Source organism: Ruditapes philippinarum, unplaced genomic scaffold (assembly GCF_026571515.1).
Source record: "Ruditapes philippinarum isolate M1 unplaced genomic scaffold, ASM2657151v2 ctg19_1_1_1_1, whole genome shotgun sequence".
Classification (NCBI taxonomy): domain Eukaryota; kingdom Metazoa; phylum Mollusca; class Bivalvia; order Venerida; family Veneridae; genus Ruditapes; species Ruditapes philippinarum.
In genome coordinates this window covers 119,843-135,937 of record NW_026854201.1, presented here as the reverse complement: position 1 = coordinate 135,937, position 16,095 = coordinate 119,843, and the positions used below count along the sequence as shown (strand labels likewise).

Below are 16,095 nucleotides of genomic sequence, written 5' to 3'. Positions count from 1 at the left end.
AGTTTGAAAAATAGTATGAATTAATATTGTTTATTTTTATTCCTATACATTTGAATTGATTATAGACCAATCAGAGAACACATTTTTTTCAGTACTCAATCTTTAGTAACTCTAAATACCAAATGAACAAACGAAAATTTTTATATTTTGTGATCATTTTGGATACTTTTATAAATTATTTTTGCTTATTATTATTATAATTTATGATTTTGTAATCAAGCTTTTATATGCTGTTTATCTAAGACACCTGATTTTTTTTTCTTTTTAAATCCTTCCAAGGGAAGTTACTCATGTAAACCTCAAAAACGAAAGCAAGATGTGGTGTTTAGACGTTACGAAAACGTGATATATTTAAATAACTCATCCACTTTCATCATTGTCAGCAGTTTAAATGGATACATAAAGCAAAACAATATCTAAATCGATTTAAGTTTACCGTCAACGTTCGTTGATTTACGTAAAATCATGTGGGGAAATAAAACCGCCTATCATGCCAGTCCAACAAATTCAAAATTAAAAAAGAACTCAACTGTGTCTATTTTACCATCTTCACCAATGATAACAAGAAGGAGGCAAGACATGAACAATTCCATTAATCTAAATGGTACACATAGTACAAATGGAGATTCAAGTCAGAATGTGCTTTCTGGAGCTGGACCACTTCTATCTTCACCTTTCATGCCACAGATTAAAAGAGCTCTTGGATTGGAGCCAAAATTACAGCATAAATATGGGTAAGTGTGGTAATGGGTAAATATATTGTCCTGCGCTCATAAGACAGGAAGAGATTTCTGTTTTTTTTAATGCTTACCTACAGGGGTAATCAGTTCTACCAAATTGATTTAGGGCTTTTTTGGGGGGAAGCAGTCCTGTCCTTAGGAGAAAAAACTATATATGGTATATTTGCAAAAGGGGAAGAAAAAACTTTATGTAAATTCAATTTTTGGGAAAAGTACATGATTTAATAAACTTTCTTTGGGGAAGCTGCCCTTGCTATAAAAGGAATGAAAGCCGTGAACTTTCTATCAGATTTATTTCTCATGAAGCAATATTATAATTGTTGTAAAAACTTTATGTAATATAATTATATCCTGCAAAGTGCAAATTACTAAATATGGCTTTCATGTTGTTTTTTGTTTACACAGGGAACAAAGGCGGCATAGCTTTGGCATTGGAATCACCCCAAAGTCCCCAACTATCACAGCAGGATCATTACCCCATGTGAGACTAAACAAAACAAGGAGATTGTCTCTCTCTGAACGGAATTCTTCAATGTTGAACAAATCAAGTACTGTGAAAATAGCTCCACCTGTCATTGGGAAAGTAGCCAGTCCAAGGTAAAATTAAAAAGAAACTAGTACATAATCATTTTTATTTTAGCATAGAATAATTTGTCATAGTTTATGTTAATTGTATCCTTATTCTTTTTTTATTATTTTTTTTATGTTTTAATATGAAATTAGGTGCTACCTATGGCGCGGAAAGCTCCTATGAATTATGATTTTAGCATAACATAGTTGAGTGTACATGTAAACCAGATCTTTCTTGAAGATATTTTGTACCATAAACAAAAACGAATAAATTGGTGGTGTTCAACCTATCATCGGAGCGCTCGGAATATTCCGAAAATCTCCGAACGTAAAGGGGAACCTCTGCGCATGCGTCGGTGTTCAGAAAATCCCGTCCGCCAGTTTTGTTAATCTCTAATCACAGTTGTTGTTTTAATGTTAATTTTAATGTGCTAATTTATCAAAAAAAATTTTTTAATATATAATCGTTACTATAATTCTTATCAATGAAATGCAGGTTTATTTTCTGATTTTGTACATCATTCTTTCACCGGAAGTGTTACTTAGCATGCGTCTGCTAGCAATAGTCTGAATTATGCTGACGCTCATTAAAAGCACTCTGATATCTATATTTAGCTCAAAGGGATTTCAAAATGGCAGCGCCCATTTAACTAAGGATTTTTTCACAGCTCATTAGGTATAGGATATATTTTTTTTGAAAATTTCATTTAGTTTGAATTTGATTTCATTTGAATTGATACGCGTCATACATGTTATCTAAGAGCGCTACAGCCCTCGCGGGGCCTTTGGCCCCACTCGGACTTTCCGCGTATAAAAAAATTAATGAAGATATGTATTTTGTTTCAGCCTCTATCACATGAGATGTAATACATCAATGCAAGAAGATAGGAACACTCCAGATACGTATGCTGTCATTTCAGCTTTAAAAGAAAGAAGGTACTTTTTAATAAAATAAAAAATTATACGGTATGCAAAATATAGAAAAATGTGTCCTGACATCAGGGAAGGCAATAAATTATCTGCTTATATGTTAAGTTATTTTTAGAAGAAAAGTTTATATGTTAGTAATATTATTTATGTATAATATTATCAGGCTGTCCAGCGTCCCTAAAATTCCTAAAAAATCCTAATTTTTTTCAGTTTGGCTAAAATTCCTAAAAAAATGAAAAATTCAAAGGGAATTCCTAAAAATGCCCTATTTTTTCACTTAAATTCCTATTTTTTTTATCTTTTGTGATAAACATATCCAGAAACAACCATGTTTAAATCACAACCTAAATTCAAACACAGTCAGTGGAGTTGATATGACATGTTTGACTAAATTGCATAAAGTCACATGTTGTATTTACTTCAACTCCTGCAGAAATGCCATACTTGATTAATTGTCAGATGTTATCAGAAAAATAATAAGAAACTGTTTTTTTTTAAATGGAACAATGAAAATTGTACCACTTTGACTATATCAAAATAGTCACTTGTTTAAAAATGTGATAAAAAATTTCCAAGAAAGTCACATTTTTATTGGCTGCAGAGTTTTACCATTTACCTCAGTCTTAGGTGTATTTAAAGCAACTATTAAAAATTTTACACGATGTACCACTATATTTCATCAGACTTTATGCAGGGGTCCTTATTAATAAAATCTTAATTTGTAATCAAGTTAATTTCAAGTGATGACTGTAGAACAGATCTTTTGTAAGTGATACCAGCTGGCAGATCTAGACAAGTTTCCATATTTGCTAATTATAAAATGGGTAAAGTAAACTGGCAGTAATGATTGAATGCTTTAACCATTTTGCTACCCAATTAGCGTACTAAGAAGTGATACATTCAGCTGCCCTTTTTGTACACATTAACATGTTCTGAACATATGTTATAACATACAGTGTAAGTTTTTTTTAAATCTGGAAAAAAACTGTTGAAAATCATTGAAAAAACTGACACGGTAGTTAAATTTTCTACAATTTTTAGTAGCCTGATTTATCTTGAACAATGAAATTTTCTACAATTTTTAGTAGCCTGATATATCTTTCTACAATTTTTAGTAGCCTGATTTATCTTGAACAATGAAATTTTCTACAATTTTAAGTAGCCTGATTTATCTTGAACAATGAAATTTTCTACAATTTTTAGTAGCCTGATTTATCTTGAACAATGAAATTTTCTACAATTTTTAGTAGCCTGATTTATCTTGAACAATGAAATTTTCTACAATTTTAAGTAGCCTGATTTATCTTGAACAGTGAAATTTTCTACAATTTTTAGTAGCCTGATTTATCTTGAACAAATTCTTCATAGGTGTATATCCTGCTGTTTGAATTTAAGTTTAGATATGCCTGGGAATGACTAGTGGGTCATATCATTTTTATCATTTTTTAAGAAAGCTCAAGACTTCTTGAAAAAACCTTAAAATGTTGATAAGAAATGCATTTTTAGCTTAAATAAATTTAAAGCATAACTTCCCCTTCCATTTATTATCAGCTTATTATATCTTTACTAATTATTTTAACTTGATTAATTGTCAGATGTTATCAGAAAAATATAAGAAACTGTTAGTTTTAAATGGAACAATGAAAATTGTAACACTTTGACTATATTAAAATAGTCACCTGTTTAAAATTGTGATAAAAAATTTCCAAGGAAGTTACATTTTTATTGGCTAATCATAGCTTAACTAATTGAATATTGGTTGTTCCTGGATTCTTATAACTTTGAAAATGTTTTCATTCTAGTTATGTTTTAATGTAGTTTTTCTTTTTAGCTCTTTTTAAAGGCAGTTGACCAGTGAATCAATTTATTCACTGGTGACTATGGAACACTGGTAACACATTTGCTATAACCGAATTAGAGCATTATTTGTGAGTTACTTTTGTGTCAAATATGCAAAATTGAGCCCATATGCAGGGCCTGCAAAATCAATTGTCCATATTACCCAGGTTGTCCCACAGCCTGTACGGACAAGTGAAAATTTTCAAGAATAAACTATGTAAATATCATAGTTACGGACAAGTTAAATGATGCTTCACATAAAAGCGGACAAGTAAGTCAAAATCAGATTTTGCCGGCCCTGATATCATGGTCTTTTGAGGCCATAATTTAGTATAAAATTCCAAATTTGAGCCCTAAAATTTCTTTTATTTACCCTAAAATTCCTAAATTTTAGCCCTAAAATTTCTTAAAAATTGCCCTAAAATTTGCCCTAATTTTTTGTCAGAAGGTGCTGGACAGCCTGTATTATATTTATTTTTATTATATGCATTAACTGGCTGTCATATATGTCATGTTTGGGCTTATAATAAATTTTGTGTGTGTTTTTTCTCTCAAGCAACTTTCCTACAAAAAACTGTCATGACCCAAAAGATTTAATTGCCATACAATTTTTTTCCTAATAAAATACAACTATATTTTGGTGGTACTGAATATTATAGCAGAAAATGAGAATCATTTTACATAATAAACAAACAAATGCTGAAAACAATGATCTAGCATTCAAATGTTCTTTTTCACAAAATCCAAATATTTCATATGTCTGATGACTAGATGCAAAATCATTTTATATAAAACGGTTATTTTAAATAAAAAAAGAAGATAATTTACCTACCTAGGCTAAACTGACCCTAAATGTTATGTGTTGTGGGATATAGATGTTTGTTTATTTTTCAGGCTGGCCTTATTCTGTTCCATATGTAACCTTCTCTATTTTCGTTAGAATTTCTATCATTATTTACATTTAATTTTAAGATGGTTTTTAACGTGTTTTCTTATCGGTCATTGATGATTTATTACAGGAAAAGATCCATAAATACATTTGAAGAGCATATAGAACCTCCCCAACAACAAGCTAAGAGACGGTATAGTATATTAGTTTATTTGTATATGAACACATTTTACAAAAATGTTAATTACGAAATTAATATATTAATTTGTTAGACTACATCGTATTCAAGGTGATAAGGTTAGTAATAAACAGGATAGAAAGTGTGGATTCAGATATTATGACTATAGTTCTGTTTAAGTGTTGTATTGCTAAAATTTATCAGCCGTAAAAGCCTGGTCAAACAGCATGGATGTGAAGGCTGACATAATACTTTAAGTTTGACATTAATTTAAGCATTCAAAATTTCCATGGCATACATCATATCTTTATGTTTTAAAGGTTTTCCTCCCCTGATATTTCACACCCCCCCCCCTTCTTGAAAATTGCCATTACACATATGTGGTATAGAAAGGAAAATTAATTTAATTGAAAGTGACCAATTATTGAAACATTTTTGCAATATTTATATTTCTGTTATTGCAGAACAACCTTTTTAAACATACAAAAAAAAAAACGTTTGTAATTTTACCTCAAAAGAAAAAGAAAGAAAAAATTTAGAATAAAAATTCATTTAAAACCAAACTGTGTGTAACTTTTGTTATTGTTTGTTTTCAGACGTCAAGAAAGTCAGCATTCAAATGCGTCAACATCATCTATGCCTTCAATGCCGGAAAACTTTCCCGATCTTACAGGTGCTGACTTCACAATGAGGCTGGATACTCCAAGCTTGAAAAGACCTTCAAGGTAATTGATTATGATGTGTTTGTTGTCTGTTTAACTATCTGTTGACTAACGGTAACAGATTCTACCTGTGTGATATCTGATCATGGTCTGCACTGTTTGCTTTTCAGTCAATATACATTTTGGTGTTAAATGATACAATTTATGATTAGTTTTGTCCAGGTTAAAAGATGGATAAGTCCATTTAATATATTTAGAGGAGTAAGGGTTATTTTGAACATATTCATTTAAGCTTACGAGTAATGTACGTATGGAGATTCACTTGTTTCACTAACCGGTCATATGAGAAACCATAAAAGTGACCTAAATAGAGCACAAACCATTGGTTTAAAAAACAGACTCTATAACCAAAAAGCCACCTTTCCATTTTATGCCTCCAGGTTATCTCTTTGAATATTCTGTTTTTGTGCACATTTATGTGTTAATATTGTAAGATTCATTTGAGGTTTTAAAGAATGCAAAGGTGAAAGAATTTCCTACATTTTTCTCTATATTTCTTGTCAATATCTTTCTGTATGTACAGAAATTATTTCTAAATCAGAATTTAAATTACGGATGGAAAGATAAAATATACATGTATATAGTTACTGTTGCATATTGTGTTTATCTGCACTGCAGAGTATGACTATGTAACTTTTAAAAATGAACACCTTTTTTTCTTGTAGGCCGAGTCAAGAAGATGTAGAAGAGTGGAATAAAATGAATAACTCAAAAAGACACCAGTATGAGGGCCGAAATAATTCTATACTCAGCAGTCTAAGCTCTAGTCAGAGATTAATTGAGGTAATTTAATAACTTTCAATGCTAGTTGACATTTTTGTATCAAAAGATGAATTTTTGTGGCATATTTAAAAAACAAGACTACATGTATAAGAAGAATAGAGTCTTTTTGATGAGATGGGGGGAGGGAAAGTGTTCACATACAGTCAAACTTTGTTCACTCAAACTCCGAGGGCCTGTGCAAATTTGTTTGAGAGATCAGTAGTTTGAACCAACCGATGTTGAACTATTATCAAGTAATACATAGGCCTAAAGGTTTTCCAGCATACATTGGTCGCTCGGTATTTTTCTCATCACTATCTTATAAACTTTACAAATTATATTGCTACTTTTCCGAGAGTCAGGTGATGACTGTCTGTATCAGACAAATGCTGACGTCAGACTATGTATATACCAGAAGGAGCTGTTAAACTGCCATTAGTCATTGAACAATATTGGTGTTCTTGAAGCAAAAATTAAATGAGAAAAACTTAAGTATCAGTAATTTTTACTTGTTTTCAGAAGTCAAAGAGGAAGGCTGAGTCTAGTTTCACTGAGAAGGAGAACAACAGTTATGTCACAAAGTCACTAAGAACAGAGCCTCCCAAACTTACACATATTGACATTCAGTACAATACAGATAATACTGTCAGGACACCAACTGTGTCAAAACCTTCAGAGAAATCTCCACAAGTGACCAATGGTCATTTAGTTACCACTTCACAGCCAGATACTGAGAAGGTATGTTATATAGACAATTTATAAACTTAATTATTCTTTAATATATGAATGATTTATTAATGTAAACAGTTACTATTAAGTCTTGCCAAGTTTTCATTTGCTGATTTTGTAAGTGACTTCAATTCACTTGCCCGTCACTGCTTTTGTGGGTTTAAATCCTGTCCGGGAGTTTGGATTCTTTCATGTGTGGAACTATATGCAGCTACCAACCAGAATGACAGTGGTTCTACTCAGGTGTGCTTTCATTCCTGAAATACAGCAAAAAGGGTCACCTGACATGTTCTTCCATCAGTAAAGTTGGAAAGTTGCAGTATTACCTTTACAGTGTTGATGCGACTTAAAATCTAAGAAAACAAATGAAATATTAAACAGACCTTTTACCTACATGTAGTTGTAACTTCTTCCTTCACAATTTTTTGTCAAATAAAATTGGACCCTTTATGGAATTACATGTAATATGGATATCAATTGATAGGTAAAAATTTGAAATATTTTTAAACCATTTATGCACATACTGATTTTTGTACATTTCTTTTATTTATGTGTGTTTCAGACCCAGCTATCACAGAAAAAGGAAGAATCATCAAAACCAGAAGTACGGAAGATGCCCTCTATGAAGAAAACGGCCAGCATATATTCGGGGTTGAGCTCTGCCACAAATTTCAAAAAGGTAGGCTTAAAATTTAGTATGGTTGATTTCTCAATGTGTTCTTCAAGTAATTAAATTGTTGGGTACTCTCTTTGTTTTGTTTGGAACATTATCACATTCAGGTAATTATTTTAAATAAAGTTCTGTTATTTAGTTATTTAGTCATAGGAATAGTTTTAACGAATTGATCACTCAAGATAATTCTATGAATAAATCAGGTAGTCTATTAGGTTAATAATAATTGAAGTTTTTTTAGATTTAGCACTCACGAAAGGCGTGTGAATAAATCATGTTTAGATAGTATTTTATGGATTTTTCATTCATGATACTTCTACTAGTAAGGATGAATATTTTCAAGAAATCTAAACAAACTACAAATATTAATGTCATTGAAATTCTTTGAGTTAATCACCTCGGGGGGAAAATTCTATAATGTATTAAGATATTTTACTATATTAATCAGCTCAGTTCTATCTTTATATATAACAGGCACAGTATGCGAACGTTGTAGCAACATTAGATGATTACGATGCTGATAAAGAAGCCGAGAACCAGAGAGTAAAACAAATGCTCATGGACTTAGATGAGTCATTCACACAGAAAGAAGGTTGGTTCCCGTATTCTCTAATACATAATTGTATAACATGCTGTTCTATATAACATTGAATTTGACACAAAACCATTAAACAGTGTGGTACCATTGAACACAGTTAGGATTAATATTATACAGGTACTGTGTGATGATGAGTTGAATTTCAAAGTCTATGGACCTGTCTACTCTGTTGTTCACTAAGGCCAAAGGAATTATAGAATTGAATGTTCACCAAATTATTCATTTGTTTAATTTTCAAAGTTGTCTGATTGCTTATTTTCATACAGACAACCCTAGATAAGTGTACAGAAAGAGCAGAAGTTGTTTTCCTGTTTCGGCACCTTCTTTTGTTAAACTTGTAATTTTCATTAGATCATCAGTGTATTTTTGCCCTAAACTTAAAATCACTGTCTGAATCTTAATTTACATATGATGTTTATTTTACATAGCATTGTTTTCGATGGGTTGTCAGGTACCTTATATTCTGTTAAGCCGTTCAAGATTGGTTTCTAATAATAGAAAATTATGCAACAAGCTATTTGACATAGGTTGTTTAGGTCAGTATAAGTCAAAATCAATGCCACTTTCAATCATTAAATTGTTAGTCTTAAAATAATATCATTTGTAGTATCTTATTTAGATTGTAATCTTTTCTTAATGAGACCTGTTCTCTACTTAAAGATATAATTGGTTTTTTTTCTATCTCCATCCAGCTAATAAAGAAGCGGTGGTAACTAGTACCACAAGTGAAACAACAGTTACTACAACAGTTTCCACGGTAACATCATCTTCAGTTTCCATAGTAACCACTTCAACTGGTCCTCTGACACTGAACGTCTCTAAACCTGCTTCTGTATTGTCAGCTTTGGAGAAATTGTCAAAATCCCCTGTACAGGAAACTGGAGGTAAACTTAATCATTGAAATAGTTCTTTTTAAGATTTTTAATCAGCAATTATTTAAGGGCTTATTATGAACAAAGGTAAGGTATAGGCCCCACAGGATTTTTTTGTCAGTTGCGAAATTGAAATTTAAGCAACTTTGATGGAGTTAGGTAACAGTTCATGGGAAATTTGATGTAAGTTTGTTAGAAAAACATTGGCAAAAATAATTGGCAATAGTTTCAATTAAAGACCTAAAAATTGATATTTTTCTGTTTTCTGGATAAATACTGCAAGTTTCTGAGGATAAGGAAATAAAATCTGTCTTGATTCCAGAAAAAAGTTTATACCATACACATGTTTAAGCACTGTCAAAGTAAAGGGCTTAAGGCAGACGAAAGAAGTAGACATTGATGTTGCAATTTTACTATTTTTTTCCTGACAAAGGATGACTGTTAAACTAAATGCAGAGCTAACTTTTGCAGAAAAGTTCATGTAACTAAAGCAGTACCATATTATGGGCTGTTAATAATGTTGAAATATTTTTTAGGGTTGCCAAGTACATCTGTGTCGACATCACAGCCAAGTATGACATTTAAACCATTGTTTGGTACACTCAGCACTTCATCAAGTTCAGGTAGGAAAATTGGCTAGAAATTTCAAAATGTAGTGGGGAGAGGTCGAGGCATATCTATCCTTGATCAACGACAAATCCATTGCAAGATACACATTTTCTATGTCCATAACACATATCTAGTTTACAGAATGTTGGTGGTTCTATTCGAAAGCCGGCTTGTGTGTGGAGATAATGCATGAAGGGGCATCTGAGATTGTCTCCCCCTAGTAGAGCTGGGAAGTTGCTATATATGACCTTAACAGTGTCAGTGTCACTTTGAAATTAAATAATTTGAAAAAGAATATAATATAAAGGATTGCCGTGGGGATGCTATTTTGCTATCTTCAAGATAATTTATTGTTCTTTACCATTCCAGAATGATTTTTAAAACCCAACAAACAAAGACTGTTGATTGTTTATAACTGAAGTTATTTTTAAGATCTTAAATCTTGATCTGTAATTGGAAATGAAATATTTTATTCAATTTTTATCCATTGTTATTCTAGTTTATGAGAACATGCCCCCTTATTACTGTGAATATAAGTTGAGTTTGATTTCTTAAAATATACTGGCATTACAAATCTGTTTCCTTGGTATTGCAGGGGTCAGTGGCACAACAGTGGCAGGGTCAGTAACGACTGCTACTGTGACTGGTACCCAGTCTAGTTTACCAGGAGGGTTCACCTTTAATACACCAAAAACTACACAGTCTACAGTTGGCTTACCTAATCAGACAACAGGTAACTTTTATTTAAACATAATATGACCAATGATAATTTTAATCAAGGTCCCCCCAGTTAATGCAAAGTAAATGTGTAAATGTAGTATAATAGATTGTTTCCCCATTAACAGAACATAAAAAGTCAATACTTACAAAGTATTTACGTCATTTAACCAATTTTTGTGTCGCCTCTACGGAGTAGTGGCGACATATAGGGATCACTTCTCCGTCGTCTGTCTGTCCGTCTGTCCGTCTGTCTGTCTGTCTGTCTGTCTGTCCGTCCGTCCGTCACAAAACTTGTCCGGACTACTCCTCATAAACTACTGGTGCAATTTCATCCAAACTTTACAGGAATGATCAGTACCAAGTCTAGTTGTGCATATTGTCAGGATTTTCCGGTTCAATGATTTTTGTCAGAGTTATGGCCCTTTAATAATTTTTAGTTTTAAAGTTTGTCCGGACTACTTCTCTTATACCACTAATGCAATTTCAATGAAACTTTACAGGATTGATCTGTAGCTCAAGTCCTTGCGCATATTGCAAGGGTTTTCCGGTTGAATGATTTTTGGCCGAGTTATGGCCCTTTGATAAAAAGGTTTCTTTTTCTGTGTGTTGCCAGATACACAAAAGCTTGTCCAGACTACTCCTCATAAACTACTGGTGCAATTTCATCCAAACTTTACAGGAATGATCAGTACCAAGTCCAGTTGTGCATATTTTCAGCATTTTCCGGTTCAATGATTTTTGTTTGAGTTATGGCCCTTTAATAATTTTTATTTATAAAGTTTGTCCAGACTACTTCTCTTATACCACTTATGCAATTTCAATGAAACTTTACAGGATTGATCTGTAGCTCAAGTCCTTGCGCATATTGCACGGGTTTTCCGGTTGAATGATTTTTGGCCGAGTTATGGCCCTTTGATAAAAAGGAGTTTTTTTCTGTGTGTTGCCAGATACGCAAAAGCTTGTCCGAACTACTCCTCATAAACTACTGGTGCAATTTTATCCAAACTTTACAGGAATGATCAGTACAAAGTCTAGTTGTGCACTGTCCGTCTGTCTGTCCGTCTGTCACAAAATTTGTCCAAACATGAAATTGGCCATCATGAGGCGACACATGTGATTACTGATCGCTCTTGTTTAGTGTCAAAATAACTCTTGAAAAGGATTTATGTAGTAGCTAGATATTAACAAACTCTGTGACTATTATGGAAAAAATATAATACACTTAAAAAAAAAATTGTGTTCCTACTGTTAAAAAATTGATGAAAATACCTATTAAACCCCTGCTACAAATTTTGATCATGTGTACGAAACTGACATTATTTTGAGCTAAAAGGATGACTTGATTTTGTTTTAATTTTTATTTACAGCTACCACAGTGTCATCAGGATTTTCTTTAGGAGGTTCCCAGGTGTCCACTCAGGTACCACAGCATACAGGTATTGGTGTTGTATTCGGGGCAACTACTACAACTGCAGCATCGAGTTTGGCTAATACTGGTGCCGGATCTGGGTTCAACTTTGGTAGTGTCACTACAAGCACTGCTGCGCCGTCTGCAGCAGGTGGTTTCAGTTTTACCGGAGCCCAGTCGACACCTTCCTCGACGCCAGCAGTAACAACAACGACAGTAGCAACCGGATTGGGATTTGGATCAGTCACAAGTTCCGGTGCAACTCAAGCGCCAGGTGCTGGTATTAGTTTTAATACTTCCACAGCACCTGCACCGACGTCATCTACTCCGGCAGGTGGATTCTCTTTCAGTTCTAAACCTGCAGGATCTACAGCTGCAGCTGCAGGGTTCTTGTTTGGAACAACAGGGAGCTCTGCAGCTCCTTCCACTGGAGGATTTTCTCTTGGAGGGCAAACTGCTCCTGCAGTCACGACAGTGGCTCCTTCACAGTTTGGAACAACAACATCAACATCGGCTGCTCCCACGTTCAACTTTGGTGGAGCACAGAATACAGGTTTGTTCTTTATTTTACAATAATTTTATATTACAACTTTACAGTTACTTCATTACTTGGAATCAACTCTGCACCTTAGTGTTATAAAATTGATTTCTGTTATGTCCACATACATGTGCAGTCAAATTTGTATTAAGAGACCATGCAAGGGAAACACCAAAAAGCGGTCGCTCAACAGTCTCTTAGACAAAGCATGAGAAAAAAATCAAAATAATTTAATTTATTAATGATAACTTTCTTGTAGTGGGGGAGTTTTTCAAATTTTTTTATATACATGTAAATGATGTATAATAATTATAATTCAGATAATCTAAAATATGCTAGAATTTGAGGAGAAAAAAAGACTTTCCTCCGGTATTTATTGACAAAGCGGTTTGATTGATATCCTTTATGTTGTGATATTTTTCCAAAATTTTTAAGAAAACAACTTTTGTTATTGAAGTATTTGGATTTTTTTTTGTTCAAATAGTTAATTTTAATTCAAAATTATCTAAACACTTGCAGGCACAAGTACAGCAGTTGCAACAGGCGCTGGATTCTCTTTTGGAGCTTCATCCAATACAGTACAGTCTGCGACATCAGTATTTGGAGCACCAACTGCAAGTACAGTTCAGTCACCATTTGGTGCCCCAGCATCAACAACACAAACCCCATTTGGTGCCCTAGCATCAACTACACAGTCCCCATTTGGCGCCCCAGCATCAACAACACAAACCCCATTTGGTGCCCCAGCATCAACAACACAAACCCCATTTGGTGCCTCAGCATCAACTACACAGTCCCCATTTGGTGCCCCAGCATCAACTACACAGACCCCTTTTGGTGCCCCAGTGTCAACTACACAGACCCCTTTTGGTGCCCCAGTGTCAACTTCTCAGACCCCATTTGGTACTTCTACAGGAAATGCGGCTGCAGCATTCAGCTTTGGATTACCAAAAACTTCTGCGTCTGCTTCTCCATTTTCATTCAATGCGGGGTCTACAGCTGCGACTGCAGGGAGCACACCATTCCAGACAGGACAGACAACTGGTTCTACACAGGCTGGAACTGGTATGTTCCAGTTTGGAGGAACAGCAGTAACAACTGCTGCTGCTCCAGCTTTTGGTAATGTTTGCATTGTTTAATCATACAGTTGATAACACAAAGTATTATAATTTGTCAGGGAGTTTGTTTTGTCATTTCTGGCAATGATTGACAGGCAGCTACCAATCAAATGTCTGGAGTACTATCATGTTTTTCTGCAAATTACTTCATCACATAATACATTTTAATCAGCATTTCTAGAATGCAAGGCACTCTTGTTATAACTCAAATCATTATGTATACATTTGACTGGGGCTATTTATTTACATTTTTGATTTTATGATTTGACAAATGAAAACTGAGCATCAGTATTAATAAATGTTTCCAGTAGATGATGACAAATGATCATATCTTATCATGCATAGGTTTGAATCACTTACCTCAATATGTAAGGACGATTGTTACCTCACTTATCCAGCTAGCTTACAGAACGTTGATGGTTCTACTCAGGTGCACGTTCCTGTCTGAAATAATCCATAGAAGGGCACCTGTGGTCTTCACCAGTGAAGCTGGAAAGTCGCCATATAATCACTAATGTGTTGGTACAACGTAATCAATTACTTTAACAAAATGACGCAAGACCCAAATATTAAGTTATATTAATAGAAAAAGTAGTATCGAGATTTTAAAATGATTCTGATAAATTGACTTTTGAGATATTATGAATGATGTTAAAATAATGAAAATGAGTATTTTGAACCGAGTTATAGAGTTGTTACAAAGTTCTTTTGATGATAAAAAACTAAAGAGAGGTTATATTTTGAATATTCATAAATTTTGTTAAATGTAATTTTAGGGGCACCTTCGACACAGCCTCCAGCATTTGGGACAGCTAATCCAGCAACTGCGTTTGGATCAACTGGTCAGACTCCCTCTTTTGGTGGTAGTAGTACTACACCTGCCTTTGGTGCAGCCAATCAGAATTCAGTATTTGGTGCGACCAATCAAACTCCAGCATTTGGTGCAACCAGTCAAACTCCAGCATTTGGTGCGACCAATCAGACGTCAGTATTTGGTGCAACCAATCAGACTCCAGCTTTTGGTGCAGCCAATCAGACGCCAGCTTTTGGATCTGCCACGCCTTCATTTGGTGCATCAACCAATCAGAAGCCAAGTACACCCGTTTTCGGAGGAACTGCAAACAACACAAGTGGATCAGTGTTTGGAACCACTGGTAGTACTGGAACTGGGTTTGCTAAATCCCATTCTATGCCAGCATTTGTTACAAGCCAAGATAGCACTTCAAATCCAGGTAATAAATACGATCAGTAATAACAACCCTACCTTGAATTTTTAGATCATTGACCAGATTTTTGAATTACTTTTATACATTGACAAATTGACAAAGATTTCTCGGCACTCTTAACAGGTAGTTTTACCCCCTTTTTTTTATTTTTTTAATTTTTTTATTTTTTTTTATTATTAAAAATTTTTTTTTTAAAAAAAAATTTAAATTTTTAAGGTTTTGGGTAATTTTTTTAAATTTTTTTTTTTTTTTGTTTTTGGTTAATTTTTGGTTTTCCCCTTTTTAAATTCAATTTAAAAAAAAAAAAGAAAAAAAATTTAAAAATTTTTTTGGGGGAAAAAAAAAAAAATTTTTTTTCTTAAATTTTTTTCCCCCCCCCCAATTTAAAGGGGAAAAAACCCCCTAAAAAACCCTTATTTTTAAAAAAAAACCCGGGGGCCCCCCTTTTTTTAAAAAAAAAAAAAAAATTTTAAAAAACCCCCCCACCCAATGGGAAGGGAAACTGGGGGGGAAAAAAAAAATTTAAAGGGCCCCAATTTTGGAAATTTTTAAATTTTTAATTTTTTTTTAATTTATTTTTAAATTTTTTTTGGAATTTTTTAAAGGGGTTTTTTTCCCCCCTTTTTCCCCCAAAATTAAAAAAAATTTTTTGGGAAAAAAAAAAATTTTTTTTTCCTTTTTTTAAAAAAATTTTTTAAAAAAAATTTTTTTTTTAAAAAAAAATTTTAAAAAAAAATTTTTTAAAAAAAACCCAAAAAAAAAATTTTAAAAATTTAAAATTTAAAAAAAGGGGGGAAAAAAAAAAAAAAAAAAAAATTTTTTTTTTTTAAAAAAAAAATTTTTTTTTTTGTTTTTTAAAAAAAATTTTTTTAATGTTAAAAAAAGGGAAAAAAAAAATTTTTTTAAAAAATTTAAAAAAATTTTTAATTTTTTAAAAAAAAAAAAAAAAATTTTTTAAAAAAAAATAAAAAAAA

The 16,095-nt window shown here is 32.9% G+C and overlaps 1 protein-coding gene across 1 annotated transcript; it reads left to right on the top strand.

The window, feature by feature from the left end:
- The first annotated feature begins 146 nt into the window (after positions 1-146).
- LOC132739393 (nuclear pore complex protein DDB_G0274915-like) lies at positions 147-15,162 on the top strand. Its single transcript, XM_060727088.1, has 15 exons — positions 147-734; positions 1,146-1,337; positions 2,157-2,246; positions 5,099-5,161; positions 5,743-5,871; positions 6,534-6,651; positions 7,150-7,368; positions 7,922-8,038; positions 8,507-8,624; positions 9,323-9,514; positions 10,039-10,125; positions 10,707-10,844; positions 12,199-12,792; positions 13,297-13,896; positions 14,672-15,162. Exons 1-15 carry the CDS (start codon positions 466-468, stop codon positions 15,145-15,147), a joined length of 3,402 nt encoding a protein of 1,133 aa, XP_060583071.1. The 5' UTR covers positions 147-465; the 3' UTR covers positions 15,148-15,162.
- Positions 15,163-16,095: the final 933 nt, after the last annotated feature.